The sequence below is a fragment of the Hyperolius riggenbachi genome, chromosome 9, assembly GCF_040937935.1.
Source record: "Hyperolius riggenbachi isolate aHypRig1 chromosome 9, aHypRig1.pri, whole genome shotgun sequence".
NCBI classification, from domain to species: Eukaryota; Metazoa; Chordata; class Amphibia; order Anura; family Hyperoliidae; genus Hyperolius; species Hyperolius riggenbachi.
This window is the reverse complement of record NC_090654.1, coordinates 137,744,827-137,768,452: the sequence shown is the minus strand read 5'-3', so window position 1 is coordinate 137,768,452 and position 23,626 is coordinate 137,744,827. Positions and strand designations below refer to the sequence as shown.

General features: G+C 42.6%; 1 protein-coding gene across 1 annotated transcript in view; it reads right to left on the bottom strand.

Annotated features, from left to right (window-relative positions):
- RHBG (Rh family B glycoprotein) overlaps nucleotides 1–23,626 on the bottom strand; it is a 115,362-nt gene that overhangs the window by 5,777 nt on the left and 85,959 nt on the right. Inside the window, exons 4-9 of the mRNA XM_068253570.1 lie at nucleotides 22,763–22,910; nucleotides 15,328–15,494; nucleotides 14,785–14,922; nucleotides 7,672–7,805; nucleotides 7,467–7,588; nucleotides 4,876–4,949 (exon numbers count right to left, since the gene is read on the bottom strand). Coding sequence (XP_068109671.1) covers nucleotides 4,876–4,949; nucleotides 7,467–7,588; nucleotides 7,672–7,805; nucleotides 14,785–14,922; nucleotides 15,328–15,494; nucleotides 22,763–22,910 — 783 coding nt within the window. The remainder of the gene's footprint in view (nucleotides 1–4,875; nucleotides 4,950–7,466; nucleotides 7,589–7,671; nucleotides 7,806–14,784; nucleotides 14,923–15,327; nucleotides 15,495–22,762; nucleotides 22,911–23,626) is intronic.

Sequence of the window (23,626 nt, the reverse complement as noted above, 5' to 3'; positions counted from 1 at the left end):
ATGTGCAGCGTTAGACACCAACGCAATGTGTGCACTGTTAACAGGGCATTGATTTTTCATTGCAGTGAGTTATTCTGTGTTAAATGTTGTTTTAACGCGCAACTTTAACGTCCCACTGTGAACTTAGCCTCACAGAAATGCATTAGCAAAAGCTTTCAAAATCACTAGCGCTTAAAAAGTTCTTGTAGTATGAACAAGCCCTTAGGGCCCTTTTCCACTAGTGGCGATTGCGATGCTGAATTGCAAAATTGCAAAGCGCTAGTGACTTTAAAATCGTTGCAGGTTTTTAACATAGGAATCGCAGTAGGTAATTTCCACTAACGATTCGTTTTTTACTCAAGCGCGGATCCATTTTTGCCGTGATTTTGCTATGCAGTGCATTGCACAGCAAAATCGCGATCGCAATCGCGGGAAATGTTGTACTTTGCTGAATTGCAGTCGCTAGCGTTTAGCACGAACGCGATTGGTAGTGGAAAAGAGCCCTCAAGGTGGTCACGCGCTACAATAAAATTAACCAATTTTACAGCAATTTGATAAAAAGGATCAGTTGTAATGAAACATTTACAGCTTTTTCTTTTAATTATTCGAGAAATCCGATCAAATTTCCCCCTTTTTTTTTTTTGTTAAATAAAAGAGATTCAGGAGTGGTGTATTTTCCTGATCAATTTATACAGTGGGTTGCAAAAGTATTCGGCCCCCTTGAAGTTTTCCACATTTTGTCACATTATTGCCACAAACATGCATCAATTTTATTGGAATTCCACTTGAAAGACCAACACAAAGTGGTGTACACGTGCAAAGTGGAACGAAAATCATATGTGATTTCAAACATTTTTTTACAAATAAATAACTGCAAAGTGGTGTGTGCATAATTATTTGGCCCCCTTTGATCTGAGTGCAGTCAGTTGCCTATTGACATTGCCTGATGAGTGCTAGTGACTAAATAGAGTGCACCTGTGTGTAATCTAATGTCAGTACAAATACAGCTGCTCTGTGACGGCCTCAGAGCTTGTCTAAGAGAATATTGGGAGCAACAACATGGTGAAGTCCACAGAACAAACAAGACAGGTCCAACACAGGTCAGGGATCACGTTATTGAGAAATTTAAAGCAGGCTTAACCTACAAAAAGATTTCCAAAGCCTTGAACATCCCAAGGAGCACTGTTCAAGTGATCATTCAGAAATGGAAGGAGTATGGCACAACTGTAAACCTACCAAGACAAGGCCATCCACCTAAACTCACAGTCCGAACAAGGAGAGCGCTGATCAGAAATGCAGTCAAGAGGCCCATAGTGACTCTGGACGAGCTGCAGACATCTACAGCTCAGGTGTGAGACTCTGTCCATAGGACAACTATTAGTCATGCACTGTACAAAGTTGGCCTTTATGGAAGAGTGGCAAGAAGAAAGGCATTGTTAACAGAAAAGCAAAAGAAGTCCCGTTTGCAGTTTGCCACAAGCCATGTGGGGGACACAGCAATCATGTGGAAGAAGGTGCTCTGGTCAGATGAGACCAAAATGGAACTTTTTGGCCAAAATGCAAAACACTATGTGTGTCGGAAAACTAACACTGCACATCACTCTGAACACACCATCCCCACTGTCAAATATGGTGGTGGCAGCATCATGCTCCGGGGGGGCATCTCTTCAGCAGGGACAGGGAAGCTGGTCAGAGTTGGTGGGAAGATGGATGGAGCCAAATACAGGGCAAACTTGGAAGAAAACCTCTTGAAGACTGCAAAAGACTTGAGACTGGGGCGGAGGTTCACCTTCCAGCAGGACATTGACCCTAAACATAAAGCCAGGGCAACAATGGAATGGTTTAAAACAAAACATATCCATGTGTTAGAATGGCCCTGTCAAAGTCTAAATCCAATCGAGAATCTGTGGCAAGATCTGAAAACTGCTGTTCACAAACGCTGTCCATCTAATCTGACTGAGCTGGAGCTGTTTTGCAAAGAAGAATGGGCAAGGACTTCAGTCTCTAGATGTGCAAAGCTGGTAGAGACATACCCTAAAAGACTGGCAGCTGTAATTGCAGCAAAAGGTGGTTCTACAAAGTATTGACTCAGGGGGCCGAATAATTACGCACACTCCACTTTGCAGTTATTGATTTTTAAAAAAATGTTTGGAATCATGTATGATTTTCGTTCCACTTCTCACGTGTACATCACTTTGTATTGGTCTTTCACGTGGAATTCCAATAAAATTGATGCATGTTTGTGGCTGTAATGTGACAAAATGTGGAAAACTTCAAGGGGGCCGAATACTTTTGCAACCCACTGTATGAAAATTGAATGGGGTACGGTAGATTGTCAATATCTTGATTTTTTTTCATAATTTGGGGAAAATTTTGCACATTTGTCTGGTACATTGATCAGACTTTTGAAATGTTAACTTACAATCAATTTGTCAGCAAACATACAAACAGCGTTAGTCACAGCTTACTTCGTTGTAGCATTATGCAGCATAGCTTGATGTGAAAGCAAGCAGCGTGGAGCTAGCTAAAGCAGTGCAGGCTTACTTTACTTGCGTGTCAGAGAAACAAATGGTGATGGCAACAAACAGTGTAGCATTGGTACTTGTGCAGCATAGCCTGGAGGGTGCCATTGTCCACTCTCTTTACAGCTGTGCGGTCGGGTTATATGGCCTAATCAGAGGTGTGGAACAGTGGCATCGTAACGAACTGCACCCAGTTAATTACAGCTAAATGTGTGTTAGCAGTAGAAGTGAAGCATGCTTTTCATTGACCATATGCTTCACTGTACATGACCCAATCCAAGAATTATGTGCAGCACTGTCCATGATCTGTTGCATTCCTGCTGTAACAGGGAACACAACACACTGGCCACTGTGAACGTGGCCTTAGTGTGACAGGATAGGATAGAGTAATAAGGTAATTTTCACGAAAGCCCTGACCATGGATGGTGCTGAGATTCCAATCTGGGACTCACAGTAAGTGGCTCTGCTGCCACTGTATCACAGGAGGGAGCAACAGAAACCAATGCTACTGCAACTTGGAAGCGGAGCAGTACTACATAATGTTGATGTATCGCAAGTATATCACATATAGCCTGCTGACAAGTCATGCATTCAAATGTGTGTCAGATCTATTAATGAGAAGAAGTATTCTTGCAAGCATTAGGCTAGGAGCCCACTAGGAATTGCTGCAGTGCATTAAAAACACCGCAGCGCTGTGTGCAGTGCTTCCTAGGGCGTTTGTGATTGTGATTTTCAGACGCTTGTTCAGTAACCTTACAGCGCTTCCAATTTGGAATTTTTTTTAAAACTTTATTATACTTTATTATACTGGACGATTTGGGCACCGCTATAGACTCTAATGCATTTTTCGGTAATAGAGCCCCCAAAGCAGAACAACGGGCACCCGATAAATATCATTTTCAACTTAAGAACATTAAAGTTTCTGAAATATGTTATCGTTCTAGAAACTTGCAATGTTATAGCTTTTGACGTTATTTCGTTTGTATGTACAGATTTTACGTTATCAAATATGTTATGGTTTATTTGTTTGTAAGAATGTTTTTGAAGGAGGATGGTTAGGGTTAGGCACCACCAGGGGGGTTAAGGGTTAGGCACCACCAGGGGAGGGTTCTGTTTGAGGTTAGGTTAAGCTGTAGTCTTGAATTATGTAACGGTTTTTAAAGTAAATATGTTTACATTTTGATTTCCCATCTGTTTTAAAACCGTACTTATTTCCGTTTTCGGTTTCATTACACGCCCACTTGAAAACAAACTTTTTCATTAATGAGATTTCATTATCCAGCCGCGCCAATTTGTTATCCAGCCGTGCCCTTTTTTGTGCATTAATTTGACCAGTTTTCATGCAAAGTTAGAGTGTATAAGTTAGGGGACTTGATGGTTCCTGGTTTATAAATTGTGTTTCTGAGCAGAAATGATTTTAAAGTGTACCTGAGATGAAGGAAAAAAAGTTTTATACATACCTGGGGCTTCCTCCAGCCCCCTTTTGGCCTTATCGCTCCCTCATCACGTTCCTCCGCCACCTGCAGTGTCCGTAATCTGGCCTGGTAAATCGGCAAGTCGCAGTAGTAGTACGGCGCAGGCCCAGAACTCTCCCGGCTACAGGAGCATGATGGGGGTGCGCGTGGCCGGGCCGCGCATGCGCAGTATACTCCTAAATCCCGTAGTTACCGGGCCGGTGGAGGACGGCGAAGGACTAATCAGTGCAAAGGGGGCTGGAGGAAGCCCCAGGTATGTATAAAACTTTTGTATTCCTTCGTCTCAGGTACACTTTAAACCACCTGTTTGTTGGCTCCCATGTGAGGAGCACAAATGTGTCCATTTTGATGAGCAATAATTGTAATTGTGTTGGACTATACTGAAAAAGGTATGGTATGCCTATTTTTGCTTACTGCTCTCATTTTGGTATTCTAAACAGTTGCACTATTTCAGGTAGCCCCATAATTAGCATATAAGCAGCTGACATATAGCTGTTTACAAAAAATCCTTTAAAATCATTATGAATAATTGAAAAAAAGAAAAGGCGCTTAACAAAATATCTGGGGGTTTTTACTCACAGAAGTCACCACTAGGATCTGAGGCCAAACTGAAAATATCCCTATATTACTAGTTTGTTACTCTGTCAAGTCTGTGCAAGATCATGTTATTACCTTTTAAATGTTTGTATAAAGGTGCCCACTAACTATACAATTGTTTTTGTCCAATCCTCCCATTTCTCTGTAATATGCAAGACTACCTAAAATGTATATTCAATGCATATTCACTCAGTTTACCATTCTACTACATAGATTTGATAAGATTTGACCCATCAGATAGTATCTTTAGTGGACACCATTAGACTTGGGTGATTTTGATTTTTACACCTTAAGCCACTTACCTCCCAATACAGTGAATCGTCAAAACACTCGGCATCAGAGGGAGAGCCAAAAAATGGCAACCTCAGTATGAACCCTAAAAACAGAGGGAAAAAAATCTGTAATACTGAGACTACATTTAGTATATAAACATATGGGCCCATATGCAATTCCAGTTTTCTCCTATGTTTTCTCCTAGGAGATAATTTTTCATCTTCTATTTTAAACAATTTTCCAGCACTTTTCAACTGAAAAAGTACTGAGAAGTAAGTACAAAAGTATTTTCAAAATTATTCTGAGTATTTTCTTGCTTGCTGGTGGCTTAAAAGGCATTTTATTGACAAATTTAAAAATATCACCTAGGAGAAAACTCAGGGGAAAAAGTGAATTGCATATGGCCCATGATGAGATCCCACCAAAAGGTAATATGAAATGTTTTCAAGACCTGACTGCAACAGATAAAATAAAATTCCAACACAGATGTGCAATGTTTGTGCACAGCACTCACTGTACACTGAGTGATTTTCTCTGTTCCTCGGAGTTTGTCTTTAACGCCCCCTGCAGGCTCTGTGTGAGTCACAGACCGAGTTCCTCTCTGCCTATCACAAGCTGGTTAGCAGCCATGTCTTTTGTTTGTAAACACTGCCTAAAACTGGCAATTACAAGCCAGGATCGCAGCAGGGAGTGGCAGAAACAGCACAGAGTGTCACAGGAGAACATAATGAATAGAATGGTATGCTTTTTATTGTAAGAATTTTAGAGTACAGATTCTCTTTAAAGATGGGCCTGATGTGGCAAAATGCGCACAAATAATTGTGGTCCCTGCCTTAATCTTTCTCAGCAGAAGGTGGGAGTGGTCAGGTGATGGCTCTAGGTGAGGAAGCAACTCCCACTCTGCTGGCAGCTTCATTATTCAGTCATATGGCTCACATTTTGAAAGCAAATTTCTCTAGTATTACTGCATGAAATATGAAAATTGTGTGGGCATTTGGCAACCGGATAGTCTCCTGTAAACTCTACAAGCAATGATAAATCTGGGAAGGTGAACTGAGGCTTCAGTTACAGAACATTTTTTGCAACTTAAATAGCTGAGCATCATGTATATACATAAGTGATAACAATTCAGTCTCACATTTACTTGTAAGAGCCACAACAAATTTTCTATCACTCATTCTCCTGAACTTTAACCAGCACACTTTTCTGATTCTGCATAGAAACAGTGGAGTACCCACCGGGGAGGTGGCCATGGAAGCTGAGGGGGCGCAGCAGGCTTCTTCTCCAACACTCTCCCACTAGGCCGCAGCAAGATTGTACAGGGAAGCACTGGCAATACTTTCATATTTACCTCTCATGGCACCCAGCAGTCTTGCCTTCCCATCTGCCTCTCTCACCTCATGTCCACACAACATTTTCTTGCTGATACCAGTGCTGTATGACTGTGTAGATGCAAGGAAAGGGATAATTAGGCAGAGTGAGCAAGAGGACCATCAGAGATAAAAATATCTGATGCAGTGCTTCCCTGTGCATGGCGTGAGGAGGAAGAAATGGGTTTAGTTGGGGCCGAGGGGTCTCTAGTAAAATATTGGTAATATAGTTTAACTATTGGCATCACCCGGTAACCAATCAAAGCTGTGGCTCTATATGTACTTCAGCTGGACACAGGGGATAAGGATCCCCATCAAGATTTCCTGTGGTATAGGACACAATCTGTAGTTACACCCCTGCAAGGGAAAAACTAGGCACTGATATTTAGTGTCCTTTTCACAGATGCACCACTGCAAAGGAGCCCTATTTATGAAATTATGCACCTCAAGGGTTTAGAAAACATGCAACCCAAAATAAAGAGAAAAGGCATCCATAAGAAAACTTCAGATGTGCTCTAGTACTAATAATCATTACTTTTTTCGGAGCACCAAAACGATGAAGATCACCTGCTTCATCTGCAGGGGAGCCAAGAACTGAAAGGGGGCCACACCTACTACTTCACTCCCATCCTTTAGATCAATAGTTTTTGTGGCTAACTTTGTTATAGATGTGAAGATTATGATGGTCACACTTGTTTTATGACCCTTGCAAAATGAGCCGACGGGCTGTGAGGGTCACACGGGGTAGACAAAGGAACAGGTGTGAACACTGTGGGGCCCCAACAAACTTTTGCTTGTGGGCCCATGATTTGTAGTGATGCCTTTTTAATGAAAACATTTAAAAACAGGAGAGATGAATACACTTCCTTGAAACAGTAGTATGTATGCACATAGTAATCACCAATAATTAATCTAAAATCCACAGATTCAACTGTTTAGTATGAGTAAGCCATGCCTGTAACACATACAATCCCTAAGTAACCAGGGATGTAAACAAGAAATCCTGCAACAGAATTATACCCCTAGATTGGTAAGGGATTGGTGGCTCACATAGTCAGGACAGCCAGTCTCCCCGGGGCACCTTTTTTTAAATGTTTTTGTTGTTTTAATGTTCCAAATAAAGTATTGATTATTAGTACTACAGCACATCTCATGTTTTGAATACTTCTTCAGGTATTACCTACCACAAGTGTTATTCTTACTCCATTTCCATGCCCAATCCAAGGAAACCGTTCCCTTAAGCAACTCACCTACAACAATGCCCCCTACCAGGGCAAAACCCAGAGCCACCATCAGAGCAATAGACTGGTATAAGGCTTGAGACTTGGGTGTGCGATCTCCTGAGGCAATTAATGGAAATACGTCATCCATTCTGCAAGAGAGGCAGGGGAGGATTTTAGAGAAAGAAAACTTGACAGTTAAAAAAGGGTCATGTAAGAGTTCAGAAGACCTTACCCTTCTCCATATATGTCTGCTGTTGCTGCCAATGCCACAATGGAACCTATCATTGCACCCAGCATGCCTGGCATTCCATGCAGATTGTGCACCCCACATGTGTCCTGAATCTTAAACTTGGAGTCCAAGATAGGCTATGAACAGAACAGAGGAGCAAACATTCAGTGGAAGTTCTTTCAAGGCAATTGAGCCTAGAGATAACCTTGTAAAGGATAATTCACATGTTTTGTTAGTTGTTGACACTGTGATGAAGTCCTGAAGTCTGTATCCGCATTACAACAAATGACACCAAAATGAAACATACCTGGGAGCCTAACTCTTCCCTACTTAATAAAATGACATGTCACTTCTTGTGGTGTCTGTCCCTGTTGAATAAATTTACGAAACTTCCTATTAAGACAGGAAGGGAAAATCTCAAAGACTATAATAAATCTAGTAAGAAAACAGCAAGAAAAAAGTTATAACTCCCTTTCAAACTATTCAAAAGTAAATTATAATTTTAAGGATCTTTCACAAATGGGTTATCCATGTCTTTTATGTATACTAGAAACTTAGGGCCGAATCCTAATCAAGTTGATAAGCAGCTTGCAGTTGCGAGCTACTTATCACCTTGCCATTGCGCAAGGATTACCAGCAAGTCCTATTGTCGGTTACCTTCGCGCGATGGCCGATCGTTAGAGAGCATTGCTCAGATAAAAGCCTGAGCTATTCTCCCTTTTACCAGGCGACGGTGAGCTTGGTTTTATCTTGCGGTGCTGTCCTTCAGCACCAGGGCCTTGCTCCCCACACATGCGCATGCATGCCGAACACCCGTCGATATCTTCTACCGCTGCATCTGGGGGGGGTCTCCTTTTTTTACTATAATTTTTATTCAAGAGAACTTTTGTGATACATTAGGTCACATACAAAGTATCTGCAGACATAGCATAAAAACAGAGTATCACAGGGGAGAAGAAAACATTATGCACAAAGAATGGCATCAACAAGGAAAATAAGTTATGGTTTAGCATAGTACATGTCTTTAAGGGAAGGCAGAAGGGAAAACATGTGGTTTACATCACACAATAAAAGGTAAATCAGCTTGAAGATGGTTGGCCTAGAGGGAATCTTAACATCCAAGCATCCCATATTTGATCAAAAATGTGCATAGTAGACTTAAGTGTATGCGTAATCTGCTCCATCCGATAGATCCACCAGATTTTATGGAGAAGCCAAGACGAGGGGGTATGTGGCCCTTCCAATGTTTAGCGATGAGACATCTATTGGCCACACAGATTAAAGATATGAGCTTGTTTTGGTGTGGATGGAGACCTGGGAAATCCCTGATAAACAAAGCAGTGCCAGCATTTTTAGAGACCGGGAAACCCAGAGTCAGCGGGATCTGCTGAAAGCAGTCATCCCATGTTTTAAAGATAACAAGACAACTCCACCAACAGTTAACCATATCAGCATTAGTTTCGGTTCAATGAAAGCATTTAGGGGTTGGTATAGCTTTAATTTTGGCCAGCTTCTAAAGGGTAAAATACCAATTATATAGTATTTTATAGGCGTTTTCTTTTAGCACAATATTAGCTGAAGTTCTGGCCATATTATCGAAAATCGATGTCTACTTTTTGGGAGATTCCAAAGCTAGGGCAATACTCCATTTTTCTATAGGGGGGATGAGAAGTGGGAGGGCATCATACCATAATAAAGCGTATAAATGGGAAATTTAATTTTGTCTATCTGCTCCCTGTGTATATTCCCGTTCTATCTGTGTAGGTACATGCGCTACATCTAGTTTTAGAGAAGATGTAATGTAACTTCTGAGCTGTAAGTAACTGAAGAATTCAGAATTTGGGAGGTGAAAGTTGGTTTTCATATCATCCCAGGAAAGCAATTTGCCATCTCGAAAAATGGAGTTGACATTCTTGATGCCCACTCGCTTCCATCTGCCCCAGTAGGAGATGTTAGGGTTGTGATATAAAGGTTCGAAGGGAGCATGCGGATAACAAATATTAGCCTTTTTTCTCCATGAGAGCCAAGAACTTACTGCATAGTGGATAAGGGGGAGAGTGAGAGTTTATCTGGGAGGGGAGATCCACAAGGAAGCCAGAGGATATCCGAGATAGAAAGAGGATGGATAATTTGAGCTTCAAGGGAGACCTATCTAGGTGGGGAGGAAGTGATACCCCAAGCCAAATTTTGAGCTATTTGAGCCGCCTTATAGTAAGATGGGAGATTAGGCAAGCCTGTACCACCTTGTGATTTTGAGCGAGCCAGATAGTTAAATCTAATTCGAGGACATTTCCCCTTCCAGATAAACTTACAAATTTGACTCTAGAAGTTTAGACAAGATCCCCAGGAACTACTGGAATTGGTAGAGCTCTGAAAAAATAAAGGATCTTTGGGAGGACGTTCATCTTGATCGAGTTTATGTGCCAAAAAAGAGAGATATTGGGCCTGATGCAATTGTCAGACTCGCCAGTGTTAAACGCTGGTGAGTCCGATAATCAGGCGACTATAAAGTCGCCTGATCCAATTGCATTTAGCCCTAGGCAGGGTGCTAAAAGAACTCGCTTGGGCGATATTATCGCCCAGCAAGTTCCTTACACCCTATCCTATTACACTTTGCATGCCTCCGGGAAGCGATGCTTCCCAGCAGACATGAGCGTTAGCTTAGACCTACAAAAAGCAGGTCTAAACATGCTAACGCACGACATCGCCGCTGCATCTGGGGGTCTCCTTTAATAAGGAGACCCCCAGAGCTCCCCGCCGGCCGCCGCTCATCTCCGCAACCCCCCACAAAGCTAAATGCTTAAATTCCTTACCGCCGCTTTACACCCGTCGGCCGCCGCATCTCGCCGCAAGTCCCCGCTGTGTAATTACAGTGTACGAGTTACTGTAATTACACTTACTAATAACAGAGTCCCGGCAAAGCATCTTTGATTCAGCCGCCGGGGCTCCCCATTGGTTCACAGGCTGGACCATTTAGCTTTAGCTTTGTGGGGGGTTGCGGAGATGAGCGGCGGCCGGCGGGGAGCTCTGGGGGTCTCCTAATTAAAGGAGACCCCAGATGCAGCGGCGGAAGATGGCAGCGGATGTTCGGCGGATTGTGCGCATGTGTGGGGAGCGAGCCCGTGGCTGATGGACAGCACCACAGGGTAAACCTCGCTCCCCATCGCCCAGGAATAGGGAGCATCGCTTAGGCTTTCGCCTGAGTAATGCTCCCTAACGATCGGCCATCGCACGAGTGAAACCGGCAATAGGATTTGCCGGTAATCCTCTTGCGATGGCAAGGTAATAAGTAGCTCGCATCTGCAAGCTACTTATCACCTTGAATAGCATCAGGCCCATTGTAGTTCTACCATTCCAGGAGAAGAGCCCAGAGCTTCTGAAATAAGGGTGTGTAGTTGATTTTATATAGGTCACCTACATTAGAAGGGAGAGTCACACCAAGATATTTCAGGCCCTTCGGTTTCCAAATAAAACCAAAGGACTGGTGCAGAGCCAACTGTTGAGCGTCGGATAAATAAATAGGGAGTGCTTCTGATTTGGAGGGGTTAACTTTAAATCCGGACATCTGACTAAAAGCACCCATAATTTTTACCAGATTAGGCAGTGACACTTCCGGGTTAGAAAGGGAAAACATTGTGTCGTCCGCAAATAGGGAGACTTTAACCACTTAACAACTAGCCAACGCCGATAGGCAGCGGCTGGTCGCAGTGGTGTTTCCGTGGAAACCTTTCCATTTCAATTCACGGAGGGAGTCTCCGTGAACAGCCTGCGAGCCTCCGATCGTGGCTCGCAGGCGAAATGTAAACACCCGGGGAAGAAATCCCCGGTGTTTACAGCTTACGGCGCTGCTGTCACAGCAGCGCCGTAAAGGAGATCGGCAATCCCCGGCCTCTGGTTGACCGGGGATTACCGCCGTCTGATAGGCTGAAGCCTATCAGAGGTGGTACAGGACGGATCGCCGTCCTGTGCCGCCCACAGTGAGGAGGGGAGGGAGGGAAGGAGAGGGAGGGGGAATAGCGCTGTGGAGGAGGGCTTTGAGGAGCCCCCACCCACTAAACACAGATAGCCGGCGGTGATCAGACCCCCCCCCCAGCAGGACATCCCCCTAGTGGGGAAAAAAGGGGGATAGTCTGACCGCACTGCCTGTCACACGATCTGTGCTGGGGCTGAAGAGCCCACGCAGCACAGATCATAACAAACGCAGCCGGTCCTTAAGTGGTTCTTCTTTGCCCACTGTTATCCCATGAACATCAGGAAAGTCTCTTACTCTTGCAGCCAGTGGTTCCATGCACATGGCAAATAGCAGGGCTGGGGGGTCTCCTTTAATAAGAAGACCCCCAGATCTCCCCATCGAGTTGCCGCAGATAACCAACGTTCTCCATGTAGCTGCATTGTCACCACACAGCCATTTACATACTGGCGCTAAACACCTGTCCCCTCTCACAGCAAGTCCTGCCGGTGAAATTTCAGTGTTTGGGCTTTGCGCGCACAAATGTCCGCGAACGGCACTTCACATGCTAACTGTTTAGCACACCAGTGCTAAACAGTTTGCACGGCTTTGTGAATCAAGCCCTATGAGTCACTGTAATTACTGTGAATTGGAGCCCCAGCAAAGCATCTTTGAAGCTCCCACCAGGGCTTCCCATTGGTCCACTGTCTGAGCCAATAAAAATGGTCCAGACAGACCCCCAGATGCAGCGGTGGCGACATGCGTTTGTGTGCTTAGATCTGCTCTTTGCAGGTCTAAGTTAAAGGATACCCAAAGTGACATGTGACATGATGAGATAGACATGTGTATGTACATTGCCTAGCACACAAATAACTATGTTGTGTTCCTTGTTTTCTTTCTCTGCCTGAAAGAGTTAAATATCAGGTATGTAAGTGGCTGACTCAGTCCTGACTCAGACAGGAAGTGACTACAGTGTGAACATCACTGATAAGAAATTCCAATTATAAAATACTTTCCTGGCAGAAAATGGCTTCTGAGAGCAAGAAAGAGGTAAAAGGGGGAGTCAGAGGAGAAGGGGGAGCACATCGCTCTCATTTGTTGTTTTTCTTACCAGATGTATATATAATGCTTTAGCTTTCTCTTAATGCAGTAGCAACCTTTACACTAAGCCCTTTTTCTCTGACGACGACTCCAATTAGGGAGTCGAAACATGTTGGATTGGTGGGGGGTATTGTCTTATATGTAGCAAGTTAATAGCAAAACCAGTCAGAGTATAGGGTTGGAGCAATGTTATAGAAAATCCTTTTTATAGGTACAGTTGCTCCCTCAAACACTGTTAACCCTACTCTGTTATGTGTATATAATTTGAGAACAAAACAACAAAAAACAATGATAAGTGATTTTATATAAATTAATAAAAGTTATATTTTAATATAAGGATCAATCATGTGTATCACGGAGTCAGGACTGAGTCAGCCACTTACATAACTGATATTTAACTCTTTCAGGCAGAGAAAGAAAAAAAGGAACACAGTGTAACACGGCTGTCCCCCTGAGGCAGAAAAGGGGGGGATCACTAGTGTGCTGTGTTGTGCAGCCCTGCAGCTTGGTCTTAAAGCTGCAGGGGCCAATTAAACAAAAAATAGCCTGGTCTTTAGGGAGTTTAGCACTGTGGTCCTAAAGTGGTTAAAGCTCATGTCTGCCAGTAAGCATCACTCCCAGAGGCATAAAAAGGGTAATTGGATTGAGTGAAAAAAACTCGCTGGGCGATTATATATAGCAAGTTCTTTTATGCCTGGGGGGAGGGGGTGTTAAATTGATTAGGAATAGGCAATGCTCCCCTCACCTAAATTAAGAGTTCAGCAATAGGATATGGGCCTTAGTGTCCGTTGGGCACATGCGTGTCCACAACTAAGCCTTAATAACAATAACAATAATACTTTTATAGCGCTTTTCTCCCTGGGAACTCAAAGCGCTGTGACCTGCATTACACAGTCTCAAAGGCTCGGGAAAAGAGGTGGGTTTTTAGCCTTTTCTTAAAGCTGTCCAGAGAAGGAGCCTCTTGCACTGACTGTGGAAGTGAGTTCCATAGAGTAGGGGCTGCATAGGAAAAGGCCTGAGCAACAAATGTTAAGTGTATCCTGGGAATAACCAGATTCATCTTAATGGCAGAGCAGAGGGCGCGTGGAGGGGCATAAAGTTCCAATAGATCCGCTATGTATTTGGGTCCCATGTGGTGTAGAGCCTTGAATGTCAGCAGGCAGATCTTAAAATGGATTCTCCATTTTACTGGCAACCAGTGAAGAGTTTGCAGTACTGGGGTGATGTGTGAGCTGCGGGGGGCATTGGCTAGGAGTCTGGCTGCAGCTTAATGTTAATATATGTGCAGTGTCGGGCAGGGAGCTGGAAAAGCTGAGGAAAACCACTTGCTGGCCAAGCAGCAGTAATCAGATGTTGCTGCTCACAGTGAAGACTTGCTGAAGGTTTCTATTGGGAGGGATAACACAGGAATACAGCTGCTTGGCCAGCAGGTGCATTTCCTCACTTTTTCCACCTCCCAGTACTGTATATGTGAGTACTGAGATTGTAAGTTACACATTTGAGATGATAAGACCAATTGAACATTAAGAGTGAGGGCACTTAATTATGAAATATATATTTGCAATATATGAATAATGCAAGTTGTATGCACCACGGAGTAACAGCAATGGGGCAGGGGGTGGCACTAGACCACCATGGAGTAACAGGGTTGGGGACAGCACTAAACTACCAAGGAAGGTAAGCCAAATGCAGGGTAATCCATAGAGGGTAGGGGCAGAGGGATGTGGAGTGAGGGAAGGTTGTAAGTGACATGAGGATGTGTGCAAGCAATCTAAATGTTGTTTCTCTTCACTTTCAAGAGGAAGTGTGAATGTAAGTATATTGAAGGGGAACTTTAGTGTGGTGTAAGATTTCACAGACCTGTGTAAGTGCTGTGGTGTGTGTACATTAGTGGCCTCTTCAATAGGGTGGACACTCTGAAGAGTGCGAAACTCCTAAAGGATGTGAACAACAGAGTGCAGAGGATATGAGATCATAAGCAGTCATCCTCTAGACATACTCTCACATTCAATACTTCATGCTTCTTCGGTTTTAACATATGTATAGGGATGACTTTGGGGACTCACTGTTAAATACTTGTATCCAAGAGTGGAAACAATGCCAGCCAAGGACCCAGCAATCATAGCACCAAATGGAGTCAACATCATCTCTGCAGAAGTGCCAACAGCAACACCACCAGCCAATGCGGCATTCTGAATGTGTACCTGTGAAGAAAGAGAAGACACTTAAAGCCCAGCTCCCAGTACAGATCTAAATATAATTTACACCTAATAAACTATACCATGTGATAGCTTCAGAGCACACAGACAGGGTTTGATACGAGAATAATCATTGGCTTCTCATTGAAGCCATAATCCTTGCCTTTCAGGTAAGTTGATTAGCTCAGGGAACACATGTTCCCATTTACTAATCACAGATGTGTCAGTCTCGGCAGGCGCGAGCGTGCATGGTGGCGTGAGATTTGAGCAACACATCCTGTTTGCAGTTAATAGCTGCAAGCAGTACATATTAATGCATTCACATTGCAGAAAGAGGTTAAATAATGCTATCCTAAGTGTTGCTACGCTGCAATGGTCTACTGTCACTTTTTAGGAATTTGCATAGTTTACCATATCAAGCTTTCCTTCGCCATTCAGAAGTGAAGAGAATGCAAAAGTGGCCAATGTGCAGGCAGCCAGAGAGTAGTAGGTGTTCATCACTGTCCTATGCTGGTCGTCACCATGGGCAGTAACTGCAGAATTGAAACTTGGCCAGAACATCCACAGGTAGATAGTTCCTGAAATACAGATGATAAAAAATGTATATTTTTAAAATATATTAAATATATTTATCTATTTATAATGGTTAATCTTTTTATTGCAAAGATGGTAAAGATTAGAAATAAATATTTCACTTTTTTTGAGGGGGAGGGGCTCCACCAGCTGATTTGACTGATGAGCGTTGTAAGTAGATAAATATATCGCTTTCCTGATGTAGTAAACACATTTCCAATATCAGTTGGACTCGCTATGTATCAATATCCCATTGATCCCATCATGTAGGCTTATGAAATTCACAAAAGGAAAACTAGGGTCTCTTGTGCTTAAAACACTGGTTCAGCTAACATTTTTTATTTTGATTAAAGAGCATTTCTAACATTATAAAATTCCCCTTGGGGGTACTCACCTCAGGCTTCCCCCATCATCCTGTGTCTAACAGTGGTCTCGCTGTGCCCCTCAAAACAGCGGGTATGTAAATATTTACCTTCTCGACTCCAGCGCAGGTGCAGTAGCGTCTCTCGGCTCGGCAAGTCTGCTGCCCCTGCACAGTAGAGTGGACCAGACTGGGATCGGCTATTTCCGAGCCGCAACAGCGCCCCCACTGGAACAGGGAAAGGTAAATATTGCACAGTCTGACAAATTGTCAGCTGTACATTCAGTGAGCTGCAGCGAGACCGCCGTGGGACGGAGGAGGACAGGGGAAACCTCGATAGGATCCAGAGGCTCTCCCCCCCCCCCCACAGAGGTGAGTACCCCCCTTTTTTATTACAGAGTCTCTTTAAAGAGAAACTCCAACCAAGAATTGAACTTTATACCAATCAGTAGCTGATACCCCCTTTTACATGAGAAATCTATTCCTTTTCACAAACAGATCATCAGGGGGCGCTGTATGGCTGTTATTGTGGTGAAACCCCTCCCACAAAGAATTCTGAGTATGTACTCTTGGCAGTTTCCTGTCTGTGAACCCTGTTGCATTGTGTGAAATCGCTGTTCACAGCTGTTTCCAACTGCCAAAACAGCAAGCAGCAACTGCCAAAACAGCAAGCAGCAGCTACATCACTTGCCAGCAGTAAAAATGTCACCATGTGATATATGTCAGAATATAGATCAGGGATTTAAAATATTTTACAATGGGCAAACACTGACTAAATCATTTATACATAATTATTGTAAAAATGAAGCATTTTTTTATTACATTATTTTCACTGGAGTACCTCTTTAAAGTGTGAATGTTTTTTACTTTGCACAGCTGTACTTTATGAAAACAATACATTTAAAATACCTTGTGGCTGCCTCCTGTAGTTCTTAATTGCCAGCACGGAGCAGATCGCCTGATCCTACCACTGACATAAATACAATTGTGGGCAGTAATGCAACTGTAGTTCCTCCTTGCTGGGGTTTTAACCGTTCTTTCACTCTCTCCCTGGTAGGTTTATAACAGCCATGTATTTCATTCTGCCCTGTGTGCAATGAGAAGCCATTTCTCACTTCTCTAATGCTGGGGATACACGGTACGTTTCTGTACCATGTATCGACCAGCTGATCCTGCCAGCTGATAAAATTCAGCTGGCCCGATCATGCCGCTCGACCCACGCCCGCTCGATTCCCGCCGGCGGACAATGGCAGGGAATCGAGTGGTGATAAGGAAGCGCCGGCGGGGACGAGCGGCAATCGATCCGCGCGGATGAGCGAGGATGCGCCGGCAAAACGAGCCGTGTATGCACGGCATTAGACACTGGGGATGGTATGGGAAGACTTTTTTTTTTTTACAAACTAAACAGGGAGAGGGAGATAAGACTATGCTTAGATGTAGTGACATAGTTCTAAACACACAGGCCCATTTGCAACTGAGTTTTCTCCTAGGTGATATTTTTACACATTGACAATAAAATGCCTTTTGAACGAACAGAAAGCAAGAAAATACTCTTGATGGTACTCTTGATGGATGGAATAATACTTTTGATGGTACTTTTTCAATTGTAAAGTGTTGACAATTGAATAAGGGCTATAGAGTTACATTGCAAAGTGCTGGTTATTTGAATAAGGGCTACAGAGTTTAAATTCTTGAAAAAGGGAGGGAGGGGGTGTATTAGGTAATTTGTATGCACAGGAAGATATTGGTTGCTACCCCTGCCCAACTCCCCCCTGTCCAACTCCTGAGGGTGCTGATTGCACGGGAGAGAATTTGGGACATCTGTCTCTCCAACAATATTACTTGTCATCTAAACAGGAAATGGAGTTAAGGCATCCAACTACCATTTTAAATATATTTATTACAAAAATGACAAAACATTGTGCATTACTAATTAATGCAGATTTACTGTCACATGCATTAAAATAAAACATTGGAGAATAAACTAAAGAAGAAAAAAAACATTCATTTGCAATATTTCAATGTCATATTTTCCACTTATTGAACATACAGTATGTAGCCCAGCATGATGGCATAGCGGCAGTGATGCAAATATTATTTTCGCCGAAATAAATACAATTTTCGCTTCGACAAGCAAAAATTCGCCTGAATATTTTAGCGTTTATTTTTGCTTAATTTTCGCTGTAAATTGCACAGCCCCCTTACAAGCAAATTAGCAGAGTATGTTAAGGAGAACAGTGGGTATAAGGGGAAAATAATTTTTCAAAAAGACCTTATAGTGTTGGAGAAAATCAATTTTAAAGTTACGATAGGAAAAAAGTATACATTTATGTTATTTTTTTTTGTTAAATGTCTCAATATACATAGTGATTTGAATAAAAAAAATTATTATATGAAGTGCACGTGTCAGTATTATTATAGTGCCAGGAGAGCAGCGGCTCGGTCAGAGTGACCATCACCCCATAAGTCAGGTCCAGGAGAAGCAGGCAATGTACACATCCCATAAAATTACAGTGGTGGGGGGAGCAGCAGCTCGATCAAAGTGTCCATCACCTCCATAAGTCAGGAGAAGCAGGCAGTGTACATATCCCATAAATTGACAGTGTGTGTGTGTGTGTGGGGGGGGGGGGGGGGGGCTCAGCAGCTTGGTCTGTGTGACCATCACCCCCATAAGTCAGGAGAAGCTAGCAGTGTACAAATAAAAAAAAAAAAAATATTGGCTTGGACACAGCAACCATGCTTGAGGCCCCATTCACACTAGAGCGTTTTGCCGCTGCTTTTGAAAGCACTAGTGTATATAAACCCTATAGGCCCGTTCTTACTTGGGCGATTTGCGCTAATCTCAGCAAATCGCCAAAATCGCGACACACAAATGCGTCGCCTGCACCATTCTCAGGCGATTTGCCGGCGATCGTGTTTCAGTGCTATAGAAGCGCAAAATGTGATCACGGAAAAATCGCCGCAGTGTTTAGTGATTTTTCTGCTGAAAAATCACTCACGCAGGTTTTGCGCTTTCAAGTGTGAATGGGGCCTGAAGTACAGCTGTAGTGGTGGAAATGGAGGCTGCCAAATGTAATTTTTTAAAAACAAAACCAGTTGCTTGGCAGCCCTGCTGGTCTGTTTGGCTGCAGTAGTATTTGAATCAAACCAGAAACAAGCATGCAGCTAATCTTGTCAGAAATCTGACACAAATATCAGAACCATCTGATCTGCTGCATGCTTGTTCAGGGTCTATGGCTAAAAGTATTAATGGTAGAGGATCAGCAAGATAGCAAGATAGCTTAAATGGAAACAAACATGGCAGCCTCCATATACCTCTCAATACAGTTGTCCTTAAAAGGACAACTATAGCGAGATGAATATGGAGGCTGTCATATTTATTTCCTTTGAAACAATACCAGATGCCTGGCTATCTTGCTAATCCTGTGCCTCTAATACTTTTAGCCATAGACCCGGAACAAGCATGCAGCAGATCAGGTGTTTCTGACATTATTTTCAGATCTGACAAGATTAGCTGCATGCATGTTTCTGGTGTGATTCAGACACTACTGCAGCCACATTGATCTGCAGGACAGCCAAGCAACTGGTATTGCTTAACCTCCTTGGCGGTATGAAAAATACCGCCAGGAGGGAGCGCAGCAGTTTTTTAAAAAATTTTTTTTTTTTTAATCATGTAGCGAGCCGAGGGCTCGCTACATGATAGCCGCTGCTGAGCGGCATCCCCCCGCCTGCTTCGATCGCCTTCGGCGATCTCCGATCAGGAAATCCCGTTCATAGAACGGGATTTCCTGGAGGGCTTCCCCCGTCGCCATGGCGACGGGGCGGGATGACGTCACCGACGTCACTGACGTCGGGACGTCATTGGGAGTCCCGGGCCACCCCTCGGCGCTGCCTGGCACTGATTGGCCAGGCAGCGCTGGGGTCTGGGGGGGGGGCGCGTGCCGCAGCAGATAGCGGCGATCGGGCGGGGGCCGACGGCGATCAGAGTGCTGGCGCAGCTAGCAAAGTGCTAGCTGCGTCCAGCAAAAAAAAAATTATGAAAATCGGCCCAGCAGGGCCTGAGCGGCACCCTCCGGCGGCTTACCCCGTGTCCAGCACGGGGTTACCGCTAAGGAGGTTAAATGGAAATAAATATGGCAGCCTCCATATACCTCTCACTACAGTTTTCCTTTAAAAAAGACTTTTGTTTTAGAATACAACTACAATCCAGCCTGCTGTAGCTTGTATTTGTGGAGATTTTCAAACCACAAACATACAGTAGACTTCCAATAAATGAGCAGTAGCTAGCCGTTGCATAGCTAAGAAGCTGTGGGCCCCAGTGAAAGTTTTGCATTGGGGCCCCAAGCTCTCTATACATAACAATTGACACGCCACACCAAAACCAATCAAGGACAACCACAGTGTCAGAGGTGCAAGAAAGGGATGGGAAACAGTGTGTTAATGATCACTGCTATTCTAATCATCTATAGAAGTGAATATTATCAGCATAGGACCAATAAAGAGCTAAGGGCCAAGGGCCCCAATGCGGTGGCTACCTCTGCACCCCCCTATTGCTACGCCCCGTAGCTAGCTAAGCTCTCTCTACTCCTATCACATCCACTAACTCTTCCCAACAGAGGCTGGTGTGTCAGAGAGATAGTCTTCTCAGCGGGCTGTCTGTTGTCTGATTGGTTGTCTGATTGGCTGATATGGCTCCTGGGTCAATTCTGCAGCTAAGAATCATGGGAGATATAATATGGGGAGAGAAGACATTACTTCCTATCAATTTTCGAATTTTCATGCTAAGCACTGTCGAATATAGTAGTTATTTTCGAAATTTAGTATTTGGGTGAAAATATGGCACTTTCCCTTAAAATTTAGCTATTGGCCGAAAATTCGAAAATTTAAGCTAATTTTCACGAAAATTAGGCGAAAGCGAAAATGACTTTGCTGAAAATTCGCAAGCAACGCTGCAAAGCGGTACTAAGGTTCCAGCAGTGCCAAGGTCCCTATCCCAAATTTGAATCTTGACCAGGACGTTGTACCATGGCATTTTGCTGTGGTTACATGGGCATCCGCTGGGTACTCATGGTTTTCTACCATATTTTAAAACCTACAGGTTTGTCAGTCCCCAACCCATCCCCCCCCCCCCCCCCGAAAAAAAAAATATGATTACACTGTTAGGACATTAGACAATAAGTATGGCATGAATTAGTTTACAGGGACAGTTAGTGACTATACACTATACAATGGTGAGGGAAATGTCTGCACTGTATTTATACAGATGTAGTGTGTAACAATCATAATGGTTTTCAATGTAATACATTAAACAGAAAAAAAAATTATTTGTTTTACTTATACATTTTTGGAAAAAAAAATAACCACATAAATGAATGGAAATCCTATTATCTTGTAAGAGTATAATGTTGATGAAGAGGCAGTGTGTGGAATTACCAAAAAGGTGTAATAATTACTTATCCACAGAGGGGCACTGTTCAGCTGCATTCTGTAAAGCAGTAGTTCAGAAAACGTCAGTCAGCTTTTGAAGTAGAAAAGGGGAGTTTAATTTCAGAGGTTGGTTTCATGCCTGCTAAGTAGTAAAGTGCTTCTAAATGGGTAGGCAAAAACAATATCGCTCTTCATCAGACATATTTTCAAGTGACATCAGTGCTCTCCTAATGTAATCTATTATTTAAAATAATGAAATTCCTTCTTTTAAAATATAATGTATTATTGTTTACCTAAATGCCTTTAGTCATAAGGTATATTTATTGAGAGTTGCAGCAGACAAATTTTACTTTCATCGTATTTTAAAGCGTTAACACTACACAGAAAGGTTTATTTTTATAATTTTCCTTTTATGTGGAAATATTGTTTCTTTGTGCAAAAGAAGTGGGGTTTTTTTGTTTGTTTTTTTACATGAATTGCGGATCCACCAGAAGTTTGAGACCAATTTCGTGAGACTGCTCATTCTCGCTCATCCCTAGTACAAAGTGCATGATCTATGCATGCAAGAAAGAACATTTCACTACCTGTTTAGAAAGGACTTCTTCACAGTAAAGGTGGACACTAAGGATCTGATCATTAGAGTGATCAGAAAATTCTGATCAGAAGTGAAATATTATAATACATCGTTCACTACATCATCATCGAACTAATCTTTGCTTCCTATCTATCACAACAAACAAGAAAATCCAAATTTTGGTTAGACGAAAATTAAATCCGCCGACTGTTTTTATAATCATTCGTTATCGATTGTGTCCATCAACGGAGATTATTTACAACCAATCCAATCACATCCGATCAGAATTATCTGATCACTCAAATTATTTTTTACTAGAAATTGGACCGTTAGTGGCTATCTTAAGAATGGTTAAAGCTCAGCTATGGTACCCTGCAAAAACTACTCAATTTTCTAATTAAGACGTGTTCTAACAGGTCAGTAATTTACATGATGTAACTCCTATGCTCCTATGCTAACACAGAAAGGTAAAGGTCCTTTTTTTTTAGGGGGGCGGAGCTACGTGCTGAGGCCTGGCTGATGGTGACACAGGAAATGTGATTTGCTGGTCCATTATAACTAGTCTTCATTATAAGATTGAGTAGTTTATAAAGGTTAGAAAACGTGCACTTGAAAACTTGGAATACTTAACTAAGAGAAGATGGAAGAAGAAGAAGATGATGGAAAACTCTGTACTTGCATTTAAAAGTGCTTGAGTGTTTTCCTTACTGTGAAGGGCATCCACAGCTATGATTGCTAGGAGTGGGAAGATGATACCTTGATGCAGTCACAGATACTGTATTTTCCTCCCTCATTGCTGGACTGGACTTTATGGACACGTTTTTATTCCACCTAGATAACTATTTAACTATTTCCAAAAACAGTTACACGGTTACAGATGTTCAATGATGGTTTAATCAACATCTACCTACCAATCATTGCAAAGAGGTCAGAGTGGTACACAGACCCCTCTCTGTGGCGGCTTTTTTCCAGATGTGGTCTGTACAGCACACGCGACACCACAAGGCCAAAGTAAGCCCCAAAGGTATGAATGGTCATAGATCCCCCTGCATCTTTGGCCTGGGAAGAAATATGACAAACAAAATAATGTATATGTTTTAAGGGCTATCTTTGTGAAGGTGCAATTTTCAGTCTCTTCTTACTAAGTTGTGGTTGATAGTGTACCATCCAAGACCTCCATTGAGTGGACATTGATTAACCATTTCAGCCCGCGGGTATTTTTCATCTTATGGACGAGAGGAATTTTCCCCTTTCAGCGCTCCTCCCTTTCATTCCTCAATAACTTTATCACTACTTATCACAAATAAATGATCTATACCTTGTTTTTTCCGCCACTAATTAGGCTTTCTTTGGGTGGTACATTATGTTAAAAATTATTTTATTCTAAATGCATTTTGATAATACAAAAAAAATGAAAAAAAAAATATTATTTCTCAGTTTTCGGCCATTATAGTTAAAAAATGCTACCGTAATTAAAATCCACACATTTTATTTGCCCATTTGTCCCGGTTATTACAACGTTAAAATCATATCCCAAGTATAATGTATGGTGACAATATTTTATTTAGAAATAAAGGTGCATTTTTCTTAGTTTTACATCCATCACTAATTTTTAGCCCATTATTTAATAATAAGATGCTCTCTTGACATAGATATTATTATTTTTTTTTCCCTATAGTCAGTAGGTGTATTTTACTATTTGGCCACAAGATGTCCCCGCTGAGCAAAATTCTTTGTAGCGTACAATTACGCTACATAGGATACAATGTATTGTT